The sequence below is a fragment of the Trachymyrmex septentrionalis genome, unplaced genomic scaffold (genome assembly GCF_001594115.1).
Source record: "Trachymyrmex septentrionalis isolate Tsep2-gDNA-1 unplaced genomic scaffold, Tsep1.0 scaffold127, whole genome shotgun sequence".
Classification (NCBI taxonomy): Eukaryota; Metazoa; Arthropoda; class Insecta; order Hymenoptera; family Formicidae; genus Trachymyrmex; species Trachymyrmex septentrionalis.
Window position 1 is genome coordinate 1,419,873 of NW_017304406.1, and position 21,638 is coordinate 1,441,510.

At 36.6% G+C, this 21,638-nt stretch overlaps 3 protein-coding genes and 1 pseudogene across 6 annotated transcripts in view; 2 read left to right on the top strand and 2 right to left on the bottom strand.

Moving 5' to 3' along the window:
* Positions 1–994, top strand: part of LOC108756500 (tRNA pseudouridine(38/39) synthase) — a 2,970-nt gene extending 1,976 nt beyond the window's left edge. The window contains exons 6-7 of one of the 2 annotated variants that reach the window (XR_001939835.1): positions 597–756; positions 872–994. Coding sequence is in view for 1 of the 2 variants with exons in the window: in XM_018500373.1 (XP_018355875.1) it covers positions 597–670 (74 nt within the window). In the remaining variant the exon portion in view is untranslated. The remainder of the gene's footprint in view (positions 1–596; positions 757–871) is intronic. The other variant, XM_018500373.1, reaches the window with a different exon arrangement.
* A 207-nt stretch (positions 995–1,201) lies between these two features.
* Positions 1,202–2,846, bottom strand: LOC108756501 (protein phosphatase inhibitor 2-like). Its single transcript, XM_018500374.1, has 4 exons — positions 2,574–2,846; positions 1,878–2,048; positions 1,648–1,727; positions 1,202–1,575 (listed from the first exon to the last, which is right to left on the bottom strand). Exons 1-4 carry the CDS (start codon positions 2,651–2,653, stop codon positions 1,361–1,363), a joined length of 546 nt encoding a protein of 181 aa, XP_018355876.1. The 5' UTR covers positions 2,654–2,846; the 3' UTR covers positions 1,202–1,360.
* A 1,751-nt stretch (positions 2,847–4,597) lies between these two features.
* LOC108756448 overlaps positions 4,598–21,638 on the top strand; it is an 80,639-nt pseudogene continuing 63,598 nt past the window's right edge.
* Positions 5,336–16,740, bottom strand: LOC108756446 (breast cancer anti-estrogen resistance protein 3). Of its 3 annotated transcripts, XM_018500266.1 has the most exons (8): positions 13,509–14,075; positions 12,350–12,572; positions 9,624–9,738; positions 8,192–8,431; positions 6,830–7,973; positions 6,335–6,637; positions 5,721–6,101; positions 5,336–5,648 (listed from the first exon to the last, which is right to left on the bottom strand). In XM_018500266.1, exons 1-7 carry the CDS (start codon positions 13,552–13,554, stop codon positions 5,770–5,772), a joined length of 2,403 nt encoding a protein of 800 aa, XP_018355768.1. In that variant the 5' UTR covers positions 13,555–14,075; the 3' UTR covers positions 5,336–5,648; positions 5,721–5,769. The 3 variants fall into 3 exon arrangements, with proteins under 3 accessions (XP_018355768.1, XP_018355770.1, XP_018355767.1); XM_018500268.1 differs by lacking the exon at positions 13,509–14,075 and adding an exon at positions 16,535–16,740 and having other exon boundaries at positions 5,336–6,101; XM_018500265.1 differs by having other exon boundaries at positions 5,336–6,101.

Genomic DNA, 21,638 nt, shown 5'->3' on the forward strand with positions numbered 1-21,638 from the left:
AAACATTTTCTTTTTCACTTTATATATATACATTACTTATTCGTAATGTAGCCCATATATTTATTAATTTCGAGACATTGCATACAAATACACTGTTTTAAGTCTATTAACATGCTTTGTATTAGACTATGATACAGACACTCAAAATATTTTGACGATCATATATACGTAATTTCACGTTTTTTTTTTAATACTATACTAAACACAATGTCGCCGCGATTGGACGTTCTACACTTGTTGAGATTACAATTTTCTAAATGTACATTTCTTGAATAGTACAATTTAATTAAGTTAAGCCTGTCCAATATATGATTTACGAGCAAAATGTTTCTCCCTATCATTTCGATGAATAAAATGTACAAGATGTAACGAAAGAGAGTAGATTATCATACAGACATGTGTTCGTTGTATCCATGCGTTGCAATCAATTAGTTAGATATCATTAAAGAAATAAGAATAATTGAGAATGGAGATAAAGAGTGATTGTATGAATTAGGATAAGTTTGATGAACTTGGACAGACTTATACTACATAATCCGCTTGATACAAACTGAATTTTACTTATCTATGCATATATAATTTATTTTCTTTTACAGACAGTTTGGAAAATAAAATCAAACATTATGAGAAGAAACGAAAATTTGAAGTCATACATTCCGAGGTTACATAGCACATACCTATGCTAATCACAGAAGTGTGTAATATATTACACACACACACTAATAGTTTTAAATACATATGTTTTTCTCTCTTTATGTAAATATTACGTACAGTGTCTTAAATTTTCACTATATGTGAGGGCTTTGTTTAGCCTTATTGTTCGTCAAATTTTGATAGCGATAGAATTTTTCAAAAACATTAAATTTTACAGGAACGCTGTGTTGAAATAATGTCGATAGGCCTGGAATAATACATTCGCAAAAGAATAATGAGGAAAGTTTATACGAAGCAATAATTGAAATTTTTATAATGTATGGAAACTAAAAAAAAAATAAATCATTAAACAAGATGAATTTTTCTGTGCATAGCTTATTAGTATTTTTAAGTACTCATAATGTTATTGTAACTTTATCTAACCTTGGAAAATCTAACAGCGGTTTATGCTAAACATTCAGGTTCATTTTAAAATGTTTATTTACAGAGAATGGAGCTAAAGAGCTATAAAGATGGAGTTGAAAAAGAGCTATATATACATAATTAAAATGCGAAATTTAGCTTGGGCATTTTAATGTAATTGATGTAAACACTTTCTTTGCTGCTTGATATATTTTAGCCGCGATAACATTAAAGTACAGTCAACATTGTCGCGAAATTATGACTGATCGACGATTTAAGAAAATTATCAATCGATGTTTTTCGTTTATTTCTTTTCGGTTCTATCACAGGACGGCATGCATTTGAAACGCGTGTCAAAATTGCTTTCTTCCTCTGACGAATTTTCCTCATTATTTTTACCCTCGCCATCTTCATCTTCCTCTTCTAATTCTTCTTGTTCTAAAAGTCTTCTCGCCATTTGTACAGCATGCCACTCTCGATAATGGCCTTTTCTTTTTGCCTCGAAAGCTCTTCTCCTTTCTAAAATAGAATGCGTCAATGATTATAATTATATTATAAAGTAATTAATTTCTACATTATAAGATGTCTGACCTTTTTCTTCAGGAGTTTCTTCGTCTTCCTCCTCTTCACTGGATTCCTCAAAAATTTTGGGCTTACTACCTCCAGCTAATCTAAATTTTAATAATAAAGATAATCAAGTATAATTTTATGATTTTATAATTTTATTAACATATAATTGAAGCATATAATTATAAATCAATGTATCAATAATTGTATTAATAACCAAAATTATTTTTTGATTGTATATCATATCTACTTACTTTGCTGCAAGAGCACTAGCGTCTAATTGATCAAACTCATGTTCATTTTGGAGGCCTTCGAAATTATATGGGGTTTTTGGTTCTTCAATCTTCATGTGGCCATAGTCCTTATCAGCAGGATGAAGAGTGGCAATAATATTCATTTCGTCCCATGTTGTTTCTTTGCTCGGTCTACATGATTAATGTAAGGTAAATAAAAAAATGGTGTTCATCACCAGGTCTAAAAATAGAATCTGTGTCAACTAATGCTGGATAATGCCAATTATTTCACAAATGAAGAATATTCAAACAATATTATACTTTTCTTTAAAGTAAGTTTTTAACTATGGATTGAATAATTCCAGAAAAGTATACATACTTTAATTATATCCTGATAAAAAAAAAAGAGAATTTTTTGGAAAATATTTTCCACAGAAATAATCACGAATTCGAACGATATGTTTGAGGTAATGTTGAGTAAAAAACAATAAATCAAATTAAGATCACGTATTATCTCGAGAGAAATGTTCGATAATTATTTGTTCTCTTCGTCGAGACGTCTGTCACGGTTCGCGTGAACTCATGATTTATAAATACCGGACGAGTGACACGCAAGTCACGCGAACCGCCTTTAACGTCAACGGGAGACGCCGACAGCGAGTTTTACACGCGTCTCTATTTTTATGCCAATCGAAATTCAATTAATGCGTCTCTCACCTAGGCGCCTCCGGATTGTCAAAACTGCTGGACGTCTTGAGGATTCCTTTGGAAGGCCGTTTCGACAGGTTCTCTGCCATTATAATCAGGTGTAATCACGACGGTCACTCACGATGGTAATGCCGCGGCTGCATGTTTACCAATGGATTTCGCTCCGGCGGAATAACCTGCCTGCACTGGGTGTCACTTGGTGTCACTTACTCGCGAAGCATCCTCTCGCACGCTTCTGCTCCTACCACAGACTTCAATATATACTACTAGACTGCTAACTCCTTAGGACAAGCTTATGTAAAATGGACTCCAAAATTGTATAGTAATTCTGCGCATGCCTCACGAATGTACCCAAAGGAATGACTGTGTTTTGCATTAACTGTTCACATGCTAAACGTATATAACTTATATAACTTTATGAAAATGGTATGATCTCATAGCGAAAAATATTGTTTCTTTTGAAAGAGAAAGTGGTGTGATCTCATAGCGAAAAATTTTGTTTCTTTTGGAAGAGAAAGAATTCGAGTAAAATGGTGAAGATATATTGGAAAGAATTGAATATTAATAAACGTGTATAAAAGATACGATCTTATTTAATTTCTTATAAATTAGAATAATTTATAATAGCTGAATTATGAAAATAAGTATTTGGTGATTTTAGTACTGTTAAATAGATTAATCTGTCAAAATAGTGTGCTGATGTGTGCGCATGTGCAGATTACGTCACGTGGAGCGGTTCTCGACGCATGCGTATAATGTTACAGCAAAATTGGGAGCCACTTTTTCAAACAAGTTAGCAGTCTAGTAGTATAAGAAGTCTGTGGCTCGATTTTTATTATGGCCATAAACATAAAAAATGAGACTGCGCGGCGTCGCTTTTTGATCGGAGAGAAGCTTGAGAGTGGACATGTTGGTGCAATGGCTGCGTTCAGCAGAGAAATGATCTGTTCGACTTGTTTACACTTTTTACACTTAAAATGAGATAGATATATATTTAGCGCTGAAAAGAAAGAAAGCAAAGATGCTAAGTGTAAAAAGTGTAAGCAAGTCGAACAGATCTAAAATTAATCAATTTGCAGTTAATGATTCTTTGATATGATTGATTCTTGTCTTTATATATAGTTCTTTGTTAAATCTAAGTGTAGGAACTAATCGTATTAAAGATCCACTAAGCGTTAACTGTAGCGGGATTCTCTTATCGATGATTGACGCTATTGTTAACTAGCGACAGCTAATGGCAGGAATAATTCTGGAAGAAAGCGCGGCTTTCATTGGCTGTCATAAATTAATGATAGTGATAATTATCGATAAAATGTTTAGAGAATCTCGCAACTGATTAGTATTTCCATTAGAAACTAATAACCTATGTCTTTAAGTAGAACGGATTTTAACAAATTTCAACTAATTTCGACCAATCTCGATACACCATTTGATACAATTCGACATAGAATTTCTTCTCGAGCAATGTCACGTGAGAAATGTCGCATTTTCTATGATAAAACTACCTAATCAAGTGAGAGCTCACTTTTATCACTTACACTAAGTTTCGAAATACACAATCGACCCCCAGGTATAGGGATTGTAGGCCTATATATCAGAGAGAAACCTGAGAGAGGACAAAATGCTGCCGCGTAGCAATATCGATAGCAAATATCGATTTATCATCTTCAGTCTTGAAAAGTGAACGTTGCTATGTAATTTATATCCACTTTGTCAGAGGGCAGTAGTGCGCGGCAGCATTTTGCGGTTACAGGTTTCGGACTGTCATGTCCTCTCTCAGGTTTCTCCTCTGCCTATGCTCCTTTTCTAGTAGTATATATTTATATATTTATATATGTTTTGTGTGTAGTATATGTTTCTAAAGAGCTCTTGCTACGGTCTATACCTGTTTGGTTTATATCTTTAGATCTAACGGAATATTCCAATCAGATGCAAGAGCGCATTGAGCGCTCGGTGAGCGGTTGTAGTACTGAATGCACCCAATATGAACAGACCTAATATTTTGAATATTTCGCAGCAGTTTACATCGGTTATATATCATCATGAGTGCCACAGAAAATGCTGCGCGATTATAGTATTTTCGTGATTAATATGTGCGTGATAATTAATTGTGTTTTCGAAAGAGTTAAGTTATATGAAGAATGAAAGAGACTGCGGCGAAAAATTGGCGGAAAAGAAAGAAGACATACATGGAAGGCACAGAGCGGCAACGAGAAACGGTGAGTAATTCATTACTTCTTAATTTTTATGTATGTTACTTGTAGAATAAACTATTTGTTCTTACTTATTTGGATAATTTAAAATCGAAAATTAGAAGATTCTTATGAAACGTTAAAAACGTTTATATATACTTTTAAGAAATTATGTATAACTATTTAGTAATATCTTTCTTTTAAATAAAATAAAAAATAATAAAAATTAAGTTAAATATTTTGCGCGAGTAAATAATTATTTTTAGAAATATTATTTTGGCGTGAGATTAATTTAATTTGAATTTTACATTTGTATTTCGTAAATTAATATAATTAAGATAATTATGATTTATAATTGTACATTGTGTAGCTTCAAGCTTTATTAATTATTAATTTAATTCACCTTATTAATTTTTTTTTATTAATTATTGATTTAATCTATTAATTATTGATTTTAATTTAATTAAAATTTTAATTTCAGTTAATAAATCCGTACAAATGTAATATTTTATAAATCTGTTTGAGAGTATTAATGAAGGTATCTTGATGAAAATAAAAAATCACGAGAAATACTTTTTCAAATCTGTATATTAAGTATGAACAAATATGAACAACACTTACAACATAACATTATAGAATTACATTGTCAATTAAAGTTAAGTACAGTTGACGATACGTATGTAGGCTTCAATCAAGCCTCTTGAATCAATTCTTTGGATGCTGTTACACGACTCAAAACAAGCATTAGGTTTAGGAAGAACATTCGATATTTCAGAGATATGCTCTACGATTCGAGATTATATGCAATAGCAATGTGGCACTTCATTAATGCATGGGATGTTTTAATTTTTTATGGTATCGCGTTAGCCGACGCATTCGAAGCTATAAAAATCTAAAAAAAATCCGTAACGGTGATATTTCTCGCATTTCGAGGAAGAGGATAAATTCTCATATAGAGAACTACCTCTTCAGACTCTCTCTATTCAGATCTTTGAGATCCTTTGGTTTATTTTTTAAGCGGCCACTTCGCTCGCCGCACACTTGTCGTACATTGCGTCTAAGACTTGAATAAACTTCAAATGACGTTCTTCCGGAGCGACAGTAGCACCGCGGCTGCCCCATAAGAACTTGATGTGAAATTCAGTACGAAAGGCGTCCGATAGTAATTCATCATTTCTGCAACCTTCTAAGACGATTTCCGCATTTCTGCGAAAGAGCGGCAGACTATTGGCTAGCTTGCGAGCCGCCTCAAGATGCGACCAGACGATTGATAGACCGCAATCAGATGCCGAATTTTCCCATGGTGAAAGAATCGCTGCTGTGAGTCCGAAAGGTGCTACGGTACCTATAATAAATTTTATTCAATGAGGAAATTGTATAGTATTGAAAGAAAAAAAGAAAGTAAATTAGCAAGTAATTAATAATGACGAAAAAGATACGAATAAATATAGATATCTGCATTTAATTAAATTACAATTATAAGATGAGGATGCAAACGAAGGAAGATATCTTCTGTTTATTCACCGATTACTTATTTTGCAAGTAATTTTAGTATATAATTATTTTCTATACGATTACCTAAAACATCTTCGGGACCACGTTCACCAAGTAGTGCAATCGGTAGTAAATGTGGTAACGTTGTATTAGGCGCCTGCGGATTGGTACATTCATTCATAGCCCGAAGAGTAGGTCTCAATTTCGCTTCGAAACTAAAAGCTTCGTCCGTATGTTTTTGTCGTAGCAAGTGCCATGTATTGGCCAGTCTCTGAATTTGCGGTAAGCATAGACCGAGCATTACGCCACAGAAGCCATAAAGATTGCCAAGCGCGGTTTTAGTGTCGATTGCTACTTTGATCCATTTGCTGATAGTAGCTGCTCTTTCTACGATATTAACAATCGTCATTTAGAAGAAAAATTAAGTGCCTCCTTCTTAATATTTATAACTTATATTTAGCTTATTTTGTGTAAACTGAAAATATATTTTTTCTTTCTTAATAATTTCTATAAATACTCATCATAGCTGAAAATTAATTAAAATAGACTAATTAAATACAATAAAATTTCAAAACTCACCTATAGCTGTAGCGCCAGCCAACACGGTCACCGCCACCAATAGTTTCAGGCATTCAGATCTCTCAATTAGGTCCATTCTAGCTTGTCTACCGTGAGGAAGGGTCGCCAGTTCGATACCGCTTAATCCACTTCTATTTCCTGGTCCCGGTTGAAGTGCCACTTCAAGATCGAGCCTCGTGAGATGAGAGGCGAGCACTCTTGGTGCTGAATCCAATAACATTCCTGAGACTCCCCTCAGGGCTGTTGGATCCAAAGGTCTGTGTTCGCCGGCTGGTAACAGCAATGTCGTAAAACCCTCGATATCGAGCATAGTGGTGATTTCTAGAGACGGTGCAGCTACCACTAACTGTTCTTCTGCCGAGAGTTCGTACTCGCTGTTATTGTTGCCATTGATACCGTCGTTACTGGTGTTATAATGACTACGTATCACCACGCCTTTGATTGGCACCGAAGAAGAGAGATTGCTAGCACCGCCAGAATTATTAGTCTCGAACTCGCTGTCTCCCGATCCGTTTCCGCTGTCGCTGCCGGAGGCTTGATAGCTTTGATGATGATGGTGGTGGTGATGATGGTGATGATGATGATGCTGATGATTCGGCACGTAGGGCACTCTGGGAGGTTTAGGTGGCGCTGTGTTCAAAGTATTTTGAAGATTCAAACTTGGTGACTGTTGCTGTTGCAACGCTGGATCCGATATCACTCGAGTGATCTTCTGACGGCCCAACGACAGAGAACAAGAGGGCGGTTGGTTCTGAATTGGCGGTACTCGTGGTAGAGTACTGGATTGGATAGGTAATTGCGGTCCTGTTTGTTGATTGCTGTCTCGAGCAACGTGTTGATCTGGAGCATGATGTTGAGCGGTCAAAGAATGACTGCGCTGTTGTTTTCTAGGTAGGCGAGGTGGCGAACCAGTTGACAGAGAGGTGGAGGAAGGACTAGAACAGTGTTGATTACTCGTAGGCCCTGCAACGCATGTCAGTGGCACCGATCTGGGCTTTGGAGTAATGATTCGAGCCCCGCTAGCTTGGCTAATCGGGCGACCACTGCCAACGTAGAAGGTTATCAGATCGGCGACCGTATCGAAAGCTTCATCTTCGAACTGATACTGCGCCCTTTCATAAACCGTATCGGGCTGAATTACGACCTATCAAGAAAAATTAGATTATTTTTAAATCTATTATAAAAAAAAAATTGAACTGTCTTTAAAGCATTTTAAATATTCAATCAATAATTTATGTTTATTTATTTAATGAAAAACAATGAAAAAAGGAAAAATTTCTAACTGATATTTGATCAATTTGTCCAACATGAATACGAGTGATTTTTAAAGCAATCTTCCTCGATTTAATCATGGCAACTTACTCGATTGATGACGAAATGTAACGGTTGACCTTTCCATCGTACGGTTAGGACATAATTGCCGGGTTGGGAGGCGCAATCGCGCACTAAAAAATCACCGTCATTCGACACTTCCGCCTCCGCACCTTTTCGACCACCACGCAACGTACTGCCATGGTACCAGGCGTGCGATCGTAGATCTCGAGGATCGAGAAGTCGCAATTCTCTTTCCAAGAGTTTGCGAGTGGATTCCTCAGGTGGCTCCTTTAAAACCGATAAAAGGAGAAGTTTTTATATCACCTGGATTTCGTTAATTCTAATTTAATTTCGAAGCATTTACGCTGTGCTGTATATTTCATTTTAAACGTGTACATTTCTTTTAAAGAAATGAATTGAGAAAGGAATTGAGACATCGCAGATATGCAGTTTGAATTACAAAAAATACTGCATTAATATCAATCCAAAACTTGATTTTATCAATGAACTTCTCTCTAACACTATGAATGATGATTATTGTCGTAAATGATTTGAATATATTACGTCGGCATATTCACACATCGTTAATTAATTACTTGGAATGAGAGAAGAGAGACAGCGAACGTTCCGCGTAAGACAATTGTAACAATCAATGCTAGAGACCGGACTCTGCGGTCCAGCGAAGATTGGCTTAATAAGAGCAGCCTTGAGCTCCCCGTCACATTGCCGTCGATCATCTGCGACTCGTCATCAACGCGTCAAATAGCTTGGTTATCATACAACCCATCATGGCTTGTACTTGAGTATATCGTTCTATTTAATTGCTTCCTATGTATCGCACGACAAAAAAGGTGGCGATGCCGCTTCAACTTAAACCCATAATTACGTGTTCGATCGATTACGCGAGAGTGTGAGAGTCCGATGGCATATAAAATATGAAATATAAAATATTCCGGATAGTTGCAGCATATATTTTTTATTATATTTTTATCAATTCAAAATTTTTATGAACAAAAATATCAATTTTTTTTAATTATAAAAACGAAAATAGTGTGTTTTTTAAACTTCAAACTTCAAGAAAAAGAAAACGAAGAAATTAAAATTGTCGTTTCTCATTTAATTTTGAAGGTTTTACTTTAAAACACATGTAATTTCAAAATTAATTAAAAATTGATTTAATTCTAGAATGTAACGTTAATATTTTAATTAAGGGGAAACATTAACATTTTAGGAATCGACTAATTTAGGAATTGACTCCGGATTCTCAGAGAATCAGCGAAGGGTAGACACTGTACACGACATTCAGTGTACGATGTCGAATTAATTAAGTCTAGTCAAATCAGTGCACATATGAATATTCATGATTATACGAAGACAAATCCCAGTGAATTTGATTAATCCGATGTCACTCAATTTCTCCAAGCAATGAACGAAACTCAATCTTCAATGATAAACAACTCATATACGATCGCGTACTCACCATCAGCGGGGACAGGTTATTGCTGTTTTCGGGCGTCTTCGTCGGGGGTAATTCTCGTTCACTCGGAGGATAGATGCGGTGATCCACCCTCGCGTCGCTGTCTTCCTCCGGCGTCCTGCGATCAGAACGAGATCTTCAGTCGTTCACATCTCTGCGCTTCACGCTCAGCCTCCGGCGAGGTTCTCTCTCATAGATCTCGGTTCTCTCGTCCAGAAGAAGAGCTCCGTGCGGCTCTTTGGACGGGCGGATAGAGTTTGACCGCGACTCTCGAGTTCAGAGACTACGCGCGCGCACGCACGCACCCCACTGACCAGCGATTCAAGCAGGATCGTATTTTCACAGGGTATCGCGGGGGTACCATCGAGCGGTATTAATAGATATCGCAAGAGCGAAAGATAGGAGAGAACGAGATAGAGAGAGAGAGAGAGAGAGAGAGAGAGAGAGAGAAGATTGGTCACGCGTGCCAAGGAAAATATTTTCTTCCGGTCGAAACACTTCTTTGTTCGTCCGTACGCGTTGTCGGCGATTAACCGGCACACTAACCAGCGGTTAAATCCGACGGAGCTGGATGAGGGGCCATGCCGTCGCGGATAACGAGCGTGTAGAAAATAACGCCGCTGGTTAGTGTGAGAGTAGCTCGACATATGTGGCCTGTTAACTCCATTAAATCATCATAGGACGACTTGAACGCGCAATTATTTTTCTTCTACATAAATTACCATACTTCGTACAGCGATTATTCAGTTTAGATTTTGTTCGTGCTTTAATTCGCATATAAGGGTAAATAAAAAAAATGAGTCGAAGTCTGTCACAGTTCGTCCGATGACAATGATCGCGATTACTACGCACCTTTAAACCCCTAAAATGATACGCTACTGCGATGTTATCGCCCTCGTTCGTTTCCACCCGCTCTGCACTCGCCCCTTCTTCTCGTTTGTCAAAGCTAGTGCTTTTGACAGACGATGGATATCGAAGTAGATGTACGTCGACGACGGATGCTTCTCGCGTTACGTATCTTCTTATACCGAAAAATGTGACGCAAGACAGAGTAAAAAAAGTGCATTGCCTTTATCGCTTCCGACCGGGTTATTCCGTCGATACGGGGGGTTATTGATCTCCTCGGACAAGGGGCTGCGTATATATGTATATGAAGGGAGTCGACGGCCAAGGTGCGCTTGCGTCATCCGGAAACGTTCGATAAGTGGCATCATCGAGATGTTCTGAGCCGATATTGTACTTGCTCGTATAAGAACATGACATTTAATTTAAAGTATAATGTTTTGTACCACTATTATTTCAAATTTTGCCTCTGCAATTAAGAATTGGCGTCCAATCTTCCTGATAATATATCATTTTATGTTGTATAAATTAGAATTAAATTTTTGTATTGTTAGATGCGATGGAAATAATATAATGAGTAAGATATATATAAAAAAAAAATATATATATATATGCATATACGAATATGAAATGTAAACAATTAAATTGTAAATAAGATTCATAGATTAATTTGATACAAAACAGGTGTAATTAAAATAAGAAAAACAAAGAATGATTTTGCGTAGTAGGTCGTGAAAATTGCAATTTGAAGAAGAGCAGCTGCAAAATCATTTATCTAATCTTCTTGCGGGCTACAATGTCAGTGTCATATCTCGCATGTAAATGTGATATTCACGAGGATTACTGCTATTGCACGACCACCGTGTATTTGCACCGGGATTTATCTCGAAAGTCGCCTGAAAAAAATGTATTCATGCATGTGTATCCTGTTCTCTGAACAATGTTGTTTCAAACTTTTTATACGGGAAAGAGGGATGTATTCCCGTATGAATCGCCGAGATTAATCACGAGAGAACGTTTCGAGAATGATTGACAGGTTTCTTTGATCCGTCAATCATTCCATAACACTTGGAGTGACGCACGCATTTTTCCCTCGGATAAGTCACGATACCCGAGGTCGTTTCTCGATGACAGGTGGCTCGGTTATAGTTTCCCGGTTTTATATTCTTGTTACGGAATTTGTTGGCCGGTCATATACGGGAACGGGGTACGTCATTCTGAAGGTAGAGATCGAGAGAAACCGGTTCGAGAGTCGCCAGACCTATTATATTCCTATACTGGTATCTCGATGTATCCTCAAAAGAGGCTAAGTCATACAAGCTATAACTTTGGATCCTCGACTTTAGCAAAAAGCCGTGTCCCTTGTACGGTACCTAATCCCTTATTCACCTTCATTTATTCGTGTTTCTCATTCTCGCAGCTTTCGTCTCGCATGTTTTATAACGCTTTAATCCTTTCACACGGAGATCCAAAACAGATAAAAAAGTAAGCGAAATTTAATAATCCAGAATGTAATTATACACAGAAAGAACGACTTTGCTGAGGTATCTAAAAATTTAGCTGGATACAGGTCTGAAAATAATTTTGTTGGACTATTGAGATAATTAATGTAGGAACTTTCGAACTGTTTGCTAGAATATCAAAACTTTTTGCAGCATTGCTTAAGTTTCCTATACTATTTTGATGGATCACCGAAATTATTTTCAGATCTTTATCTATCTACTTTAATGAAATCATTCTTAATCTGTATAAGTTTTAAAAAATTAAAATTTACTGTAATTTTCTGATATTGATCGCGTCATTTTCTTAATATCTTCATTGTTTTAGATGCTTTTAATGTATATGGGTCGTAAACATGTGCAATATTAAAAACATTTTACACGAACCTCGATTTATCCTCGACGAGATTCTCAGGTGACGGCGGAGTTACGATCAAGCACGGCTCTTTCTGAATGATTACTTCCGGCTGCAGGTGTATCGTGTGTCTCTTCTGCCGAAGATCCTTACACGAGTCCGACGAAGCAAGACCATTCCGTTTGCGCCGTCGGCTGTTGGTACCTAGGTTCTGCAGAGTACCCATAGATGGGAATCGAAAGCTCCATGCTATGCCTGAATGTGCCGCAAAGAAATTCACGTGTGAAAGTGTTATCGTTCCTCTCGAATTCAATCGACGGACGTACACAATGTAGCCGTAGGTGTGAAATAGTGTGACAAAATTTAGAACTGCAATAAATTTGCGAATGAATAATGAAGTGAGATTTATCGGATACTAAAATGGCGCCGATAAATACGCTCGGTGCCGATTACTATCCAATGCTTTCCAATTGCAATATCCCGAGATACTTTTGCGCATACAGCGGCACAAGTTGCGTTCCAATTACCGTAATCGTCGATACAATATTACGCATCTGTATTTAGTTGTAAGAGTTGTAATAGTCAGTTGTGTAAGCTCGCGTTTCTTAGTGACAATTAAATAATTACTAACGCGGCGTCTATAAACGAAAGAAAAAAAAAAAAAAAAAACACGGGAGAGATGGAACATCATTCTCTCTTCAGTTTCCATCGCCATTAATTCAAAAATATCAAGGCGTGGTATTGAACAATAAACTCAACTTTATCCGCGAAACTGTGCACGGTACACATTAATGCACATTTATAATAGTTCCAATTGAGTCATGCACAATGTCGTGCTACGTATGTGTCAATGTGTGTCAAACAATTGGAAAGCATCCATATTATTAGAAGAAAGCAATTCCAAAGCGGCTTAGAACGAGGTGCATATTTGCTTGCATAATATATTTTTGTTTAATTTCTTTTGCATTAATTGGTATGCCATTTCACTTATTGCGATCTCCGTTCTCAAGACTGATAGCGTTTTGATTTACGATCGCTGTGCATATAATTCAGTATATACAAATCGTATCCAATGTAATTTTATAGATAAAACGTTTCGCGGCTGATATATTTCCATTCGCGCACTGCTATAAATCTTTGGCTGACGTGACACGTGAAAATGAAGATTACTGTGTTCCGGTCTGCACTCACGTATACTTGCGCCATTTCCTAACTTTGTGGAATCCATAAATTCCATTCTGCTGATCGTGTTCACATCACGTTGTACAATTTCGCACGACAATGGACGATGATTGCGATCGTAATTTCATTGAGCTCGCATTATAAGACGTGCGCACGTAAACGGTTCGCGTAGAACTCGAATGCACCGCGAATGTAGCACCGGTCTCTCGATGCAGCGGCTTGCACACGTTGGAAAAAGCGGAGTAGAGGAATGCAGGTTTATAAAGTCGTTTACCTCTCTCTTTCTCCCGTACTCGCTATATCTATACCCGGTCTATATCTCTTTCTCACCTTTGCACTCGCTGCATCTACCTGCTTGCTACCGCTCTGTCTGTCTGTATATACAGGTATAATATATATATAGTTCTTCTGCCTACTTCTTGTTCGTATCCCTCGCGAACATAATAACCTGCCGATAGTGATAATGTCCCTGTTTACCGGAGATATCGATGCAATGTTGAGAGAGAGGCGCCATCGATCGCAAAAGTGAGAAACGATCCATGCATAGCTTCTGTCCCCCCCCCCCCCCGCTAAGTTATTAATTTTCGTACAATTATGAAATTACTATAATAATTATGATTTTAAAACCATATGATTTTGAATCTAATTTTTATCACACGCTAATTTTAAACGAACAATGCTGCACGAACGAGAGAGATAAAAATAACTTAAAAAAATAATAGGAATAATGGAAATAGAATTTATCAGTAGCGAAATGTCTAGTTATATATGTATGTACGTATGAAGGATTGTTTCATAATTTGATAAAAAAATAAAACTTTGAAATTTTGCAGACCATACTGTACTTTAATCGTGCACGGTAGCGCAGGCGGTTGTAGAGATAAACCAAGTTAAATATTTTACCGCTTGATGCAGAGCCCGCTTGATAACGTTCGCAATCTGTTCGTCTCTTTACCTCTCACATTTAGCTCGCTTGAATGGAAATTATTCCACTGAGAAAATCAGATGTTCTTTTTTGGAAAATAACTGTGATAATAAAGTTTATTTTGGATTAATTCTCTGATTAGACTTTTCAGAATTTTCAAACTGTTCAAAGTTAAGACTTGAGGTAATTTTTATAATTTTAATTAATTTGCCCATTTCTTAAAAATATAAAATGTGTCAATAACTTTTAAGTACTGAGAAAAATAATTGCCTTTTGAAAATAAATAAGTGTATAAATATATTCGTTTAATTTTCAATAAATTATGGATTAACACGGATTGGTGATTTGACGATTAGAGAGTGTAAAAATATTTAATGTTAAAAACTAGAAAGTAAAAAAAGAATGTTTTCGTTAAACAGTTAACTCCAAGTAAAGAATGTTATTACAAGAACGTGAGAATATATCATGCGTATGTTTTTAAATGTCAACGTTTACTTTCATCAAACAGTACCTTTACCTCAATGTAACCTGCGCCCAAAAGGTCTCTGTTTCCTTTGTCGTCGTATAATTACACGCGTGTACTTCGCAAGAGGAATTTCAATCGACTCGTGTTCGTACGGAGAGAAAGACAATCAAAACGAGCCGTTTGTCGAGACTTTCAGCACTGCAGGAAATGCGCGTTCTCTTTCACGGTTTTCAAAATAATGATAGGGATAGAATGCGATTTATGTAATGACGTGTAAATTACACATCGCGTTCGAACAGAGCGAAAAGTTCTACTTTCACCGCGATTTTACGTCTTACGACATCATGTACGCGAATATGATGCGTGATCATGTATGTTTATTGTATGTGGATTCCAGTGCACAAGTTATTGAAAACAGCTATCTAATTCTTTTCTTTAATCTCTGCGTTTTTTTACTTTTATCCGCCTGGCTGAAAAACACGATCAATCTTCCTGATGGATATCAGATTTTATTCGGATTAGTTTTGAGCTTCGATTCAGAATGATAATTCAATCCACTTCAATTTGGAACATTATACGATTGAGTTGTTCGCGTCGACGATAAATGTATCGAAATTTATATATTCGTCCCTTGTGAAAACAGGTCAATGATTATTTAAAGTACAGCTGATTGTGTGTGTGTGTGTGTGTGTGTGTGTGTGTGTGTGTGTGTATACACATACAGAGTGATTTATTTGAATCTTAACAGGCAAATATTTCGGAAAGATGCAATTTTACAAAAAAAAAAAAAAACAAAAAACATTCTAAATAAAAATTGTGTGATATAGAGAAGGACTTCTCGTTCTAGACTTTTATTTGAAACGTTTTTTTAAAATTGCATGTTTTCAAAATAATTATAAATCGTTAAAATTAAAGTGAATCACCCTGTACAATCATTTGCAATTCATTTCCAGCTATTGCGGAAGGGACATAATCGCTTAAACAGTAATTATGTAATCACGCTGGCTTTTATGCGGTCACACGTGTCGAATCATCGGCGGTGACCGATATTTCTTTCGAGCTCGTCACTATCTGTGGGATTTACGTAACATTGACGCTTTGTGAACGTGGTTTTCCTCGACAATTGTAACGTTATACGAATACGCGGGGTTCGGGAAACGAGGGGATTATAAGCGGAGCGCACACGTGTCTCTGCAACGCGATCCGCGGGCATGCTGATAAGTGCACTATCGCCTTTCTCTTGCCAATGGACACATGAGCACGCACACACACACACACACGAAACTCGACAGCGTATGAACGGCGACACATTAATAATTTTCATCAATGATTTGTCAAGGATGATTTATTAAAAATCATTCCAGTGAGATACGGCGAGGAAACACTTGCTGGAATATTGTTGAAATTTGAATAGCCGCTTTCTTCGTCGTAGCTAGTTCAGTACAAATACGCACCTCGTTATGTATACAGAAGCAAGAATCTCAGAGCGATATCGTAGGTTCGCCGCCCGTTGATATTTTCTACTATCGAAAGGGCGGCGAACTCGAATTCGAGCTTGAAGAAACGAACGGCGAGTACGCAAATGGGAGACCACGTGGTGGTCTACTACTACGTGGCGAGTGGTATAGGAAAATTCGCACTGACTTTGGCTCCTTCGCGACTTCAGTTTGCTGGCGGTCTTTCCCATTTTCCCGCCGGTCGCATGCCACCGGCTGCCCGTGCGCGCCGCAGGAATTCCCGCCGGTAAATTCAATCAAGGGTGCACTGCGGGAAGCGAAACGATTCGGTTGGTGCGGCACTGACACGGCACAGTTGCAAGCACCCTGCGACGCAGTCTGACCGTAGCATAATGCGATACCGAGCTAACTGAGCACAAACACACTAGAAAGAAGGGACCAGACCGACCGGCCGACAAATACGCAAGCGGTGCTAGCAGGAGAAGGAGAATGACAGCGTGAGGAGAGACACGGAGTGCGGGGGAGACTGATAGAATGAGAGAGAAAGAGAGAGGGGGGAGAGAGAGAGAGAGAGAGAGAGAGAGGAAGAAAACAGAGAGAGAAAGATAGAAAGACGGAAAGACAAAAAAAGAGAGACAGACAGGCGGAGAGAGATATGATATAACTGGCTCGAGAAAGAGAGAGTTATGTGGCAGAGAAGGAGGAAACTAAAGCAAATGGCAGAGACGACTGTCGTTTAACAAACGATACTGTCGCCAGACGTATAGTGCATAATGGCCTTCGGCTGATGCTCGAGCCTTTACATTCTTGAACGTTCCGATCAACAGTCGAACAACGCTACGAAGTTCTTCGATTTTAAAAAATATGGATTTGCCGCACTGCGTTTAAAATTTGAAGTAACTTTCAAATGAACCGCGTCGAATGATTTTGCAAAGAACAATATTAAATCTGTCCACGACATATATTTTATTCCTTCGATTAATTAAGCTCAATGGCTTCTTGAAATCTCGCTATTGTCAAATTTGAATACATTCGTTCGCATTTGAGGGTATTTATCGGTATTTCACACTTTCCGGAAAATATTGTTCATCATTTGAATGAGAACCATTTGTTTAGAATTTTAGGTGCAAAATAGAGATGTACAATAGAGATAAGGAAAGAACATCCCTAAGACTTTCTATGCTTTTGTTTTAGTAGCCAACCATAAAAATGGACCTGAGTTCACAAGAAGGTGAGAATAAAGAATTCCAATGACCATAGAGGAAAAGAAAGGGAGAGTGGGGGGAGGGGGAGAGAGAGAGAGAGAGAGAGAGAGAAAGAGAGAGAGGAGAGAGAAAGACAGAAAAATACGTGCGCAAGTGCTCGACACGCGGATGCAAGACAACGTGATTCTTTCCGAGGAGTCAACTGCACGGTTGTGATGTCATCAGAAACCCGGACTCGTTCCAGCTAAATGTGACTCTTCGCATTAATCTGAAGTTTCTCTTTTTTTTTTTTTTGCGCCATATCAGCAGGTTTCACAAGGAAATGCAATAGACGAATTATGGCCTACTATGAACCACCTGTTGGACGTTTCAATTCCCGGACATGCGTGTCGATCTCTCGCTGAACTCACGTCACCTTGCTTGACGTCATGTTCTTCATTTGTGAAGTTTATAAATAGAGAATGATGATAGAGATCGATTAAATATTATATCGCAGAAAGCTCAATGCGTGCGTTATCCTGCGTCCGATCGATATCAGAGATTATATTTCACTACATTTATGCGTTATAAATAACGATTTAATTTAAATAAATTCTCTCAAAATGTAAAATATTGTCATACTCCTGGATTTCGAGCTCCGAACATACATAGCGGCAAAGAATTGCTCATCGACAGGCGATAGCGCTTTCAGTTGTCGCAATAAGAAGATTAATCTTCTCTCTGTGTACAAATATCTTAAGAAACATTTCTAAGAGAACTTTAGATTTTTATTATAGCGTGAGATGTGTTTGCATCGCTGTACACAGAGAGAAGGTTGATTAATAATAGCTAGAAATAACGCAATAAGACACCACTTACCGTTTAGGCCTTGTTTATTGGTGCTGTTTGTTAGAATACATCGATTTTACATTCAATATTTTCTATACAACAATTTCTGCCGTATTACACATTTTCTCTATACACATCATACATACACAGAATAGTTATTTTGTATTGACACACGTCGACTAGATCTTATAACGTCGTTTTACTTAGGCTGCAAAGCACTGATTTAATGCGAGAAACAGTTCCAATTCGGGACGTATTTCGCTGAATGAGATACGTTCGCTATACAAATTGCACATTCGTTACAAACCAATTGACATTTCGTCTCCTCCGTCTATTTTTTTTCCGACTGTTTCTGGAGATCTGTTCGAAAAATATGTACTAATTGACGGACCTATTCTAACGTACGACGTCGATTGTTGACATATTTTTCTACAGGCTAACTGTATTCCGATTTGTCGTAACTGAATCTAATTGTCAGTACGAATTTATAGAGTTCATGGTCCGATACGCAAAGAATTGCGCTTTTCTCCAACTAGACTCATATCGGTTTACGAGCGATGTCTATCGCATGCAGTGGTTGAATATTGGCGATTACATAAATATTTGTCTTAGGTGGATTTGCTGTCTGACATTTTTGAAATATTTGCAGACAGATGAAGTACTGAGAATTATATAATATAAAGGTATTAGCGACTCTTAACTGATCATGCGCGTCTTAGCATTGCTAAAATATTTTATGTTAGAAATTATAAGAGAAAACAAAAACCGATATAAGTAACTCACTTGCAAAAGTTCTCTTGCTGAATAAAAATAAACTCCAAAGTAATTAGACTAAATCGTAAATGAAATCCGAACAATTTATTTACATTTTTTTCATATTTCATCATTCTAAATATTTTAAATAATTAACGACGCTCTTTCATTCATCATGCCTTTAGAGTATATGTATAAAATAGAAATGATGATTGTTAAAATTAAAAGAATAACTGAGCGATTCGTCCATGCAACTAATATATTTTACTCGACAATGAGCGAGTAACTTTGTAATAATAAGGCTAATCGGAAGCACCGATTGTAACGCTAAGCAGTCACGTCGCTGTCCTTCATCGCGATCTAATCAATTCATTAATATTCCTCTTGTATATCCCAGAGATCGTACATATATTCTTCATTTATTATTTTCTAATTTGCCTCTGTATCGTACATACACACACAGACACACAAGAGATACATATATTGTACTATACTATAAACGAACAGACGAACGATGTGCAATATATGTATACGAATGTCCGGTGACACTCGCATTCCAACTTTCCAAATGAAGAAATGGCTCATTAGAAAATTATTCACGTTTGTATTAGAAAATTATTTACACGAACATCGCGTAAATTTGATTTTTGTTCCTAAGACGAGCACATTCTCGTTGAAATACATATAAAAAATTATATCGACAGGGGAAATTAATTTAACAATTAGAGGGATGATTTATATTAGAAGAGAATCAAAATTCACAGCTGTAAAATGTGCGGTTATTTGGAATTAAGAGGAAAGATAGAAAAAAGAAAAGAATCTCGCCATGTTGAAATCGAGTACCGAACAATTGTTAAGATTCGACCATATGTGGAACGAGTAACATCTCAACGGTAAACAACAAGATAATAGTATTTATTTTCTGAGATAAGTAAGAATGGAAATTTAAGTAAATAGAAGAAGAAAAATCAAAGATAATATCACGGATTAAGATGTAATTTAAGTAGAAAGAATAGGATACTACATTTCATTAGGAAACATATAAAAAAGAATATAATAAAAATGAAACATTTAAATTTAGCAAAAACATATAATAAAAATAACAAACTGAAATTTAACAAAAAATATTAAAAATAGAAAAGATATATAATATATGTATATGTACATTATATACATATACATATGTGATATAAAACATTATTTTTTTAATTTATTTAAATACTTTTACAGAATTTTTTAGACTAAATATTTCTTGATTTAATTCATAAGTGACTTATTTCATCTAAAATTGATTGTAAAGAATAAACAATGTCTGTACAACATTTCCAAATAACAGAATTAAGAATTTGTAGCGTTTTATTATTTTCTTAAGTCGCAAAACTTAAAAGATAACTCTTTAAAAGACTTCGTATGGTTTTAAGATTAGATACGAAGTACGAATACAAATATTTTGGGGATATTCGGTATAAAAGGAAGTACGGCAATATCGTGTATAGTCTGCGTATAGTTGTCTCCCTTCCGCGCTGTGAGATATAAAAGAAATGATTCTTGTAAAAACAAGTGTAGGCAGGTACTGTGTGTTATGTTTCGCTGGAATTCCTTTCGATCACCGTCTCACTACTTTGCCCTCCAAGGGTCCATGATTAACGTCGTCAAGCTCGCGAATTCGACAATCTCATCTAAAATACTTTCATGTGTTTCATGAGTTTTCGATTTCTTCGAACGTATCTTCACGGAAAAATCGCTACACTTAACATATGTTAGTTATTTAACTACTTTTCTCCCCGATAGAAAACTGTAAGAGGTCTTTGCACTTCCCAACACTCGTTCCTTTTAAAAGAACTTTACGAAGGATTGGAGTTCTTTCGGCGCGAGTATATTATTCATTAGTTTCTCTTGACACGCATAAACAATATGGAAAACACCTTGTTTTATTTGGTAGTGATCTACATTCGACGATAAGTCTGGATAAGTCGGCGCATTCGCGTAGTATAATTTAGAATCTTGATATGTATACGACACAGTATACGTAATACCAAAAGCGTTTTACAATGAAATTACGAAGTTCAAAGTGTACAGGCTCGAAAGATCCAAACGCTGAACAAATAATTTCGCGCGTTGAAAAACGGTAATTGGAAATAGGCCGATTATTATAAAAATCGTATATTCCGGGTTTCCTTCAATGTAGATCTAACGCGACATGAAACTGCAGTTTCATACAACTGTCAATGTAATTACTGTTAATGTAATTGCTGTCGTACAACTGTCGATGCAATTATTGTTATGCTCGACACAACGAGGATAATGGAAAATACACGTATTTTGAACGCGTAAGCCGGTTTAAAAGAATTTCGACGTAAAATGATTTTTATCGAATTTTTACAGGAGAATATATGAATCCCGCGTCTCATCCAATAATGGAATAACTGATTCTTTTGCGCTCATATACGAGAATTTTATTAGATTTTTTTCATGCTCTGGTATGGATTCTCTTTCCTTATAATA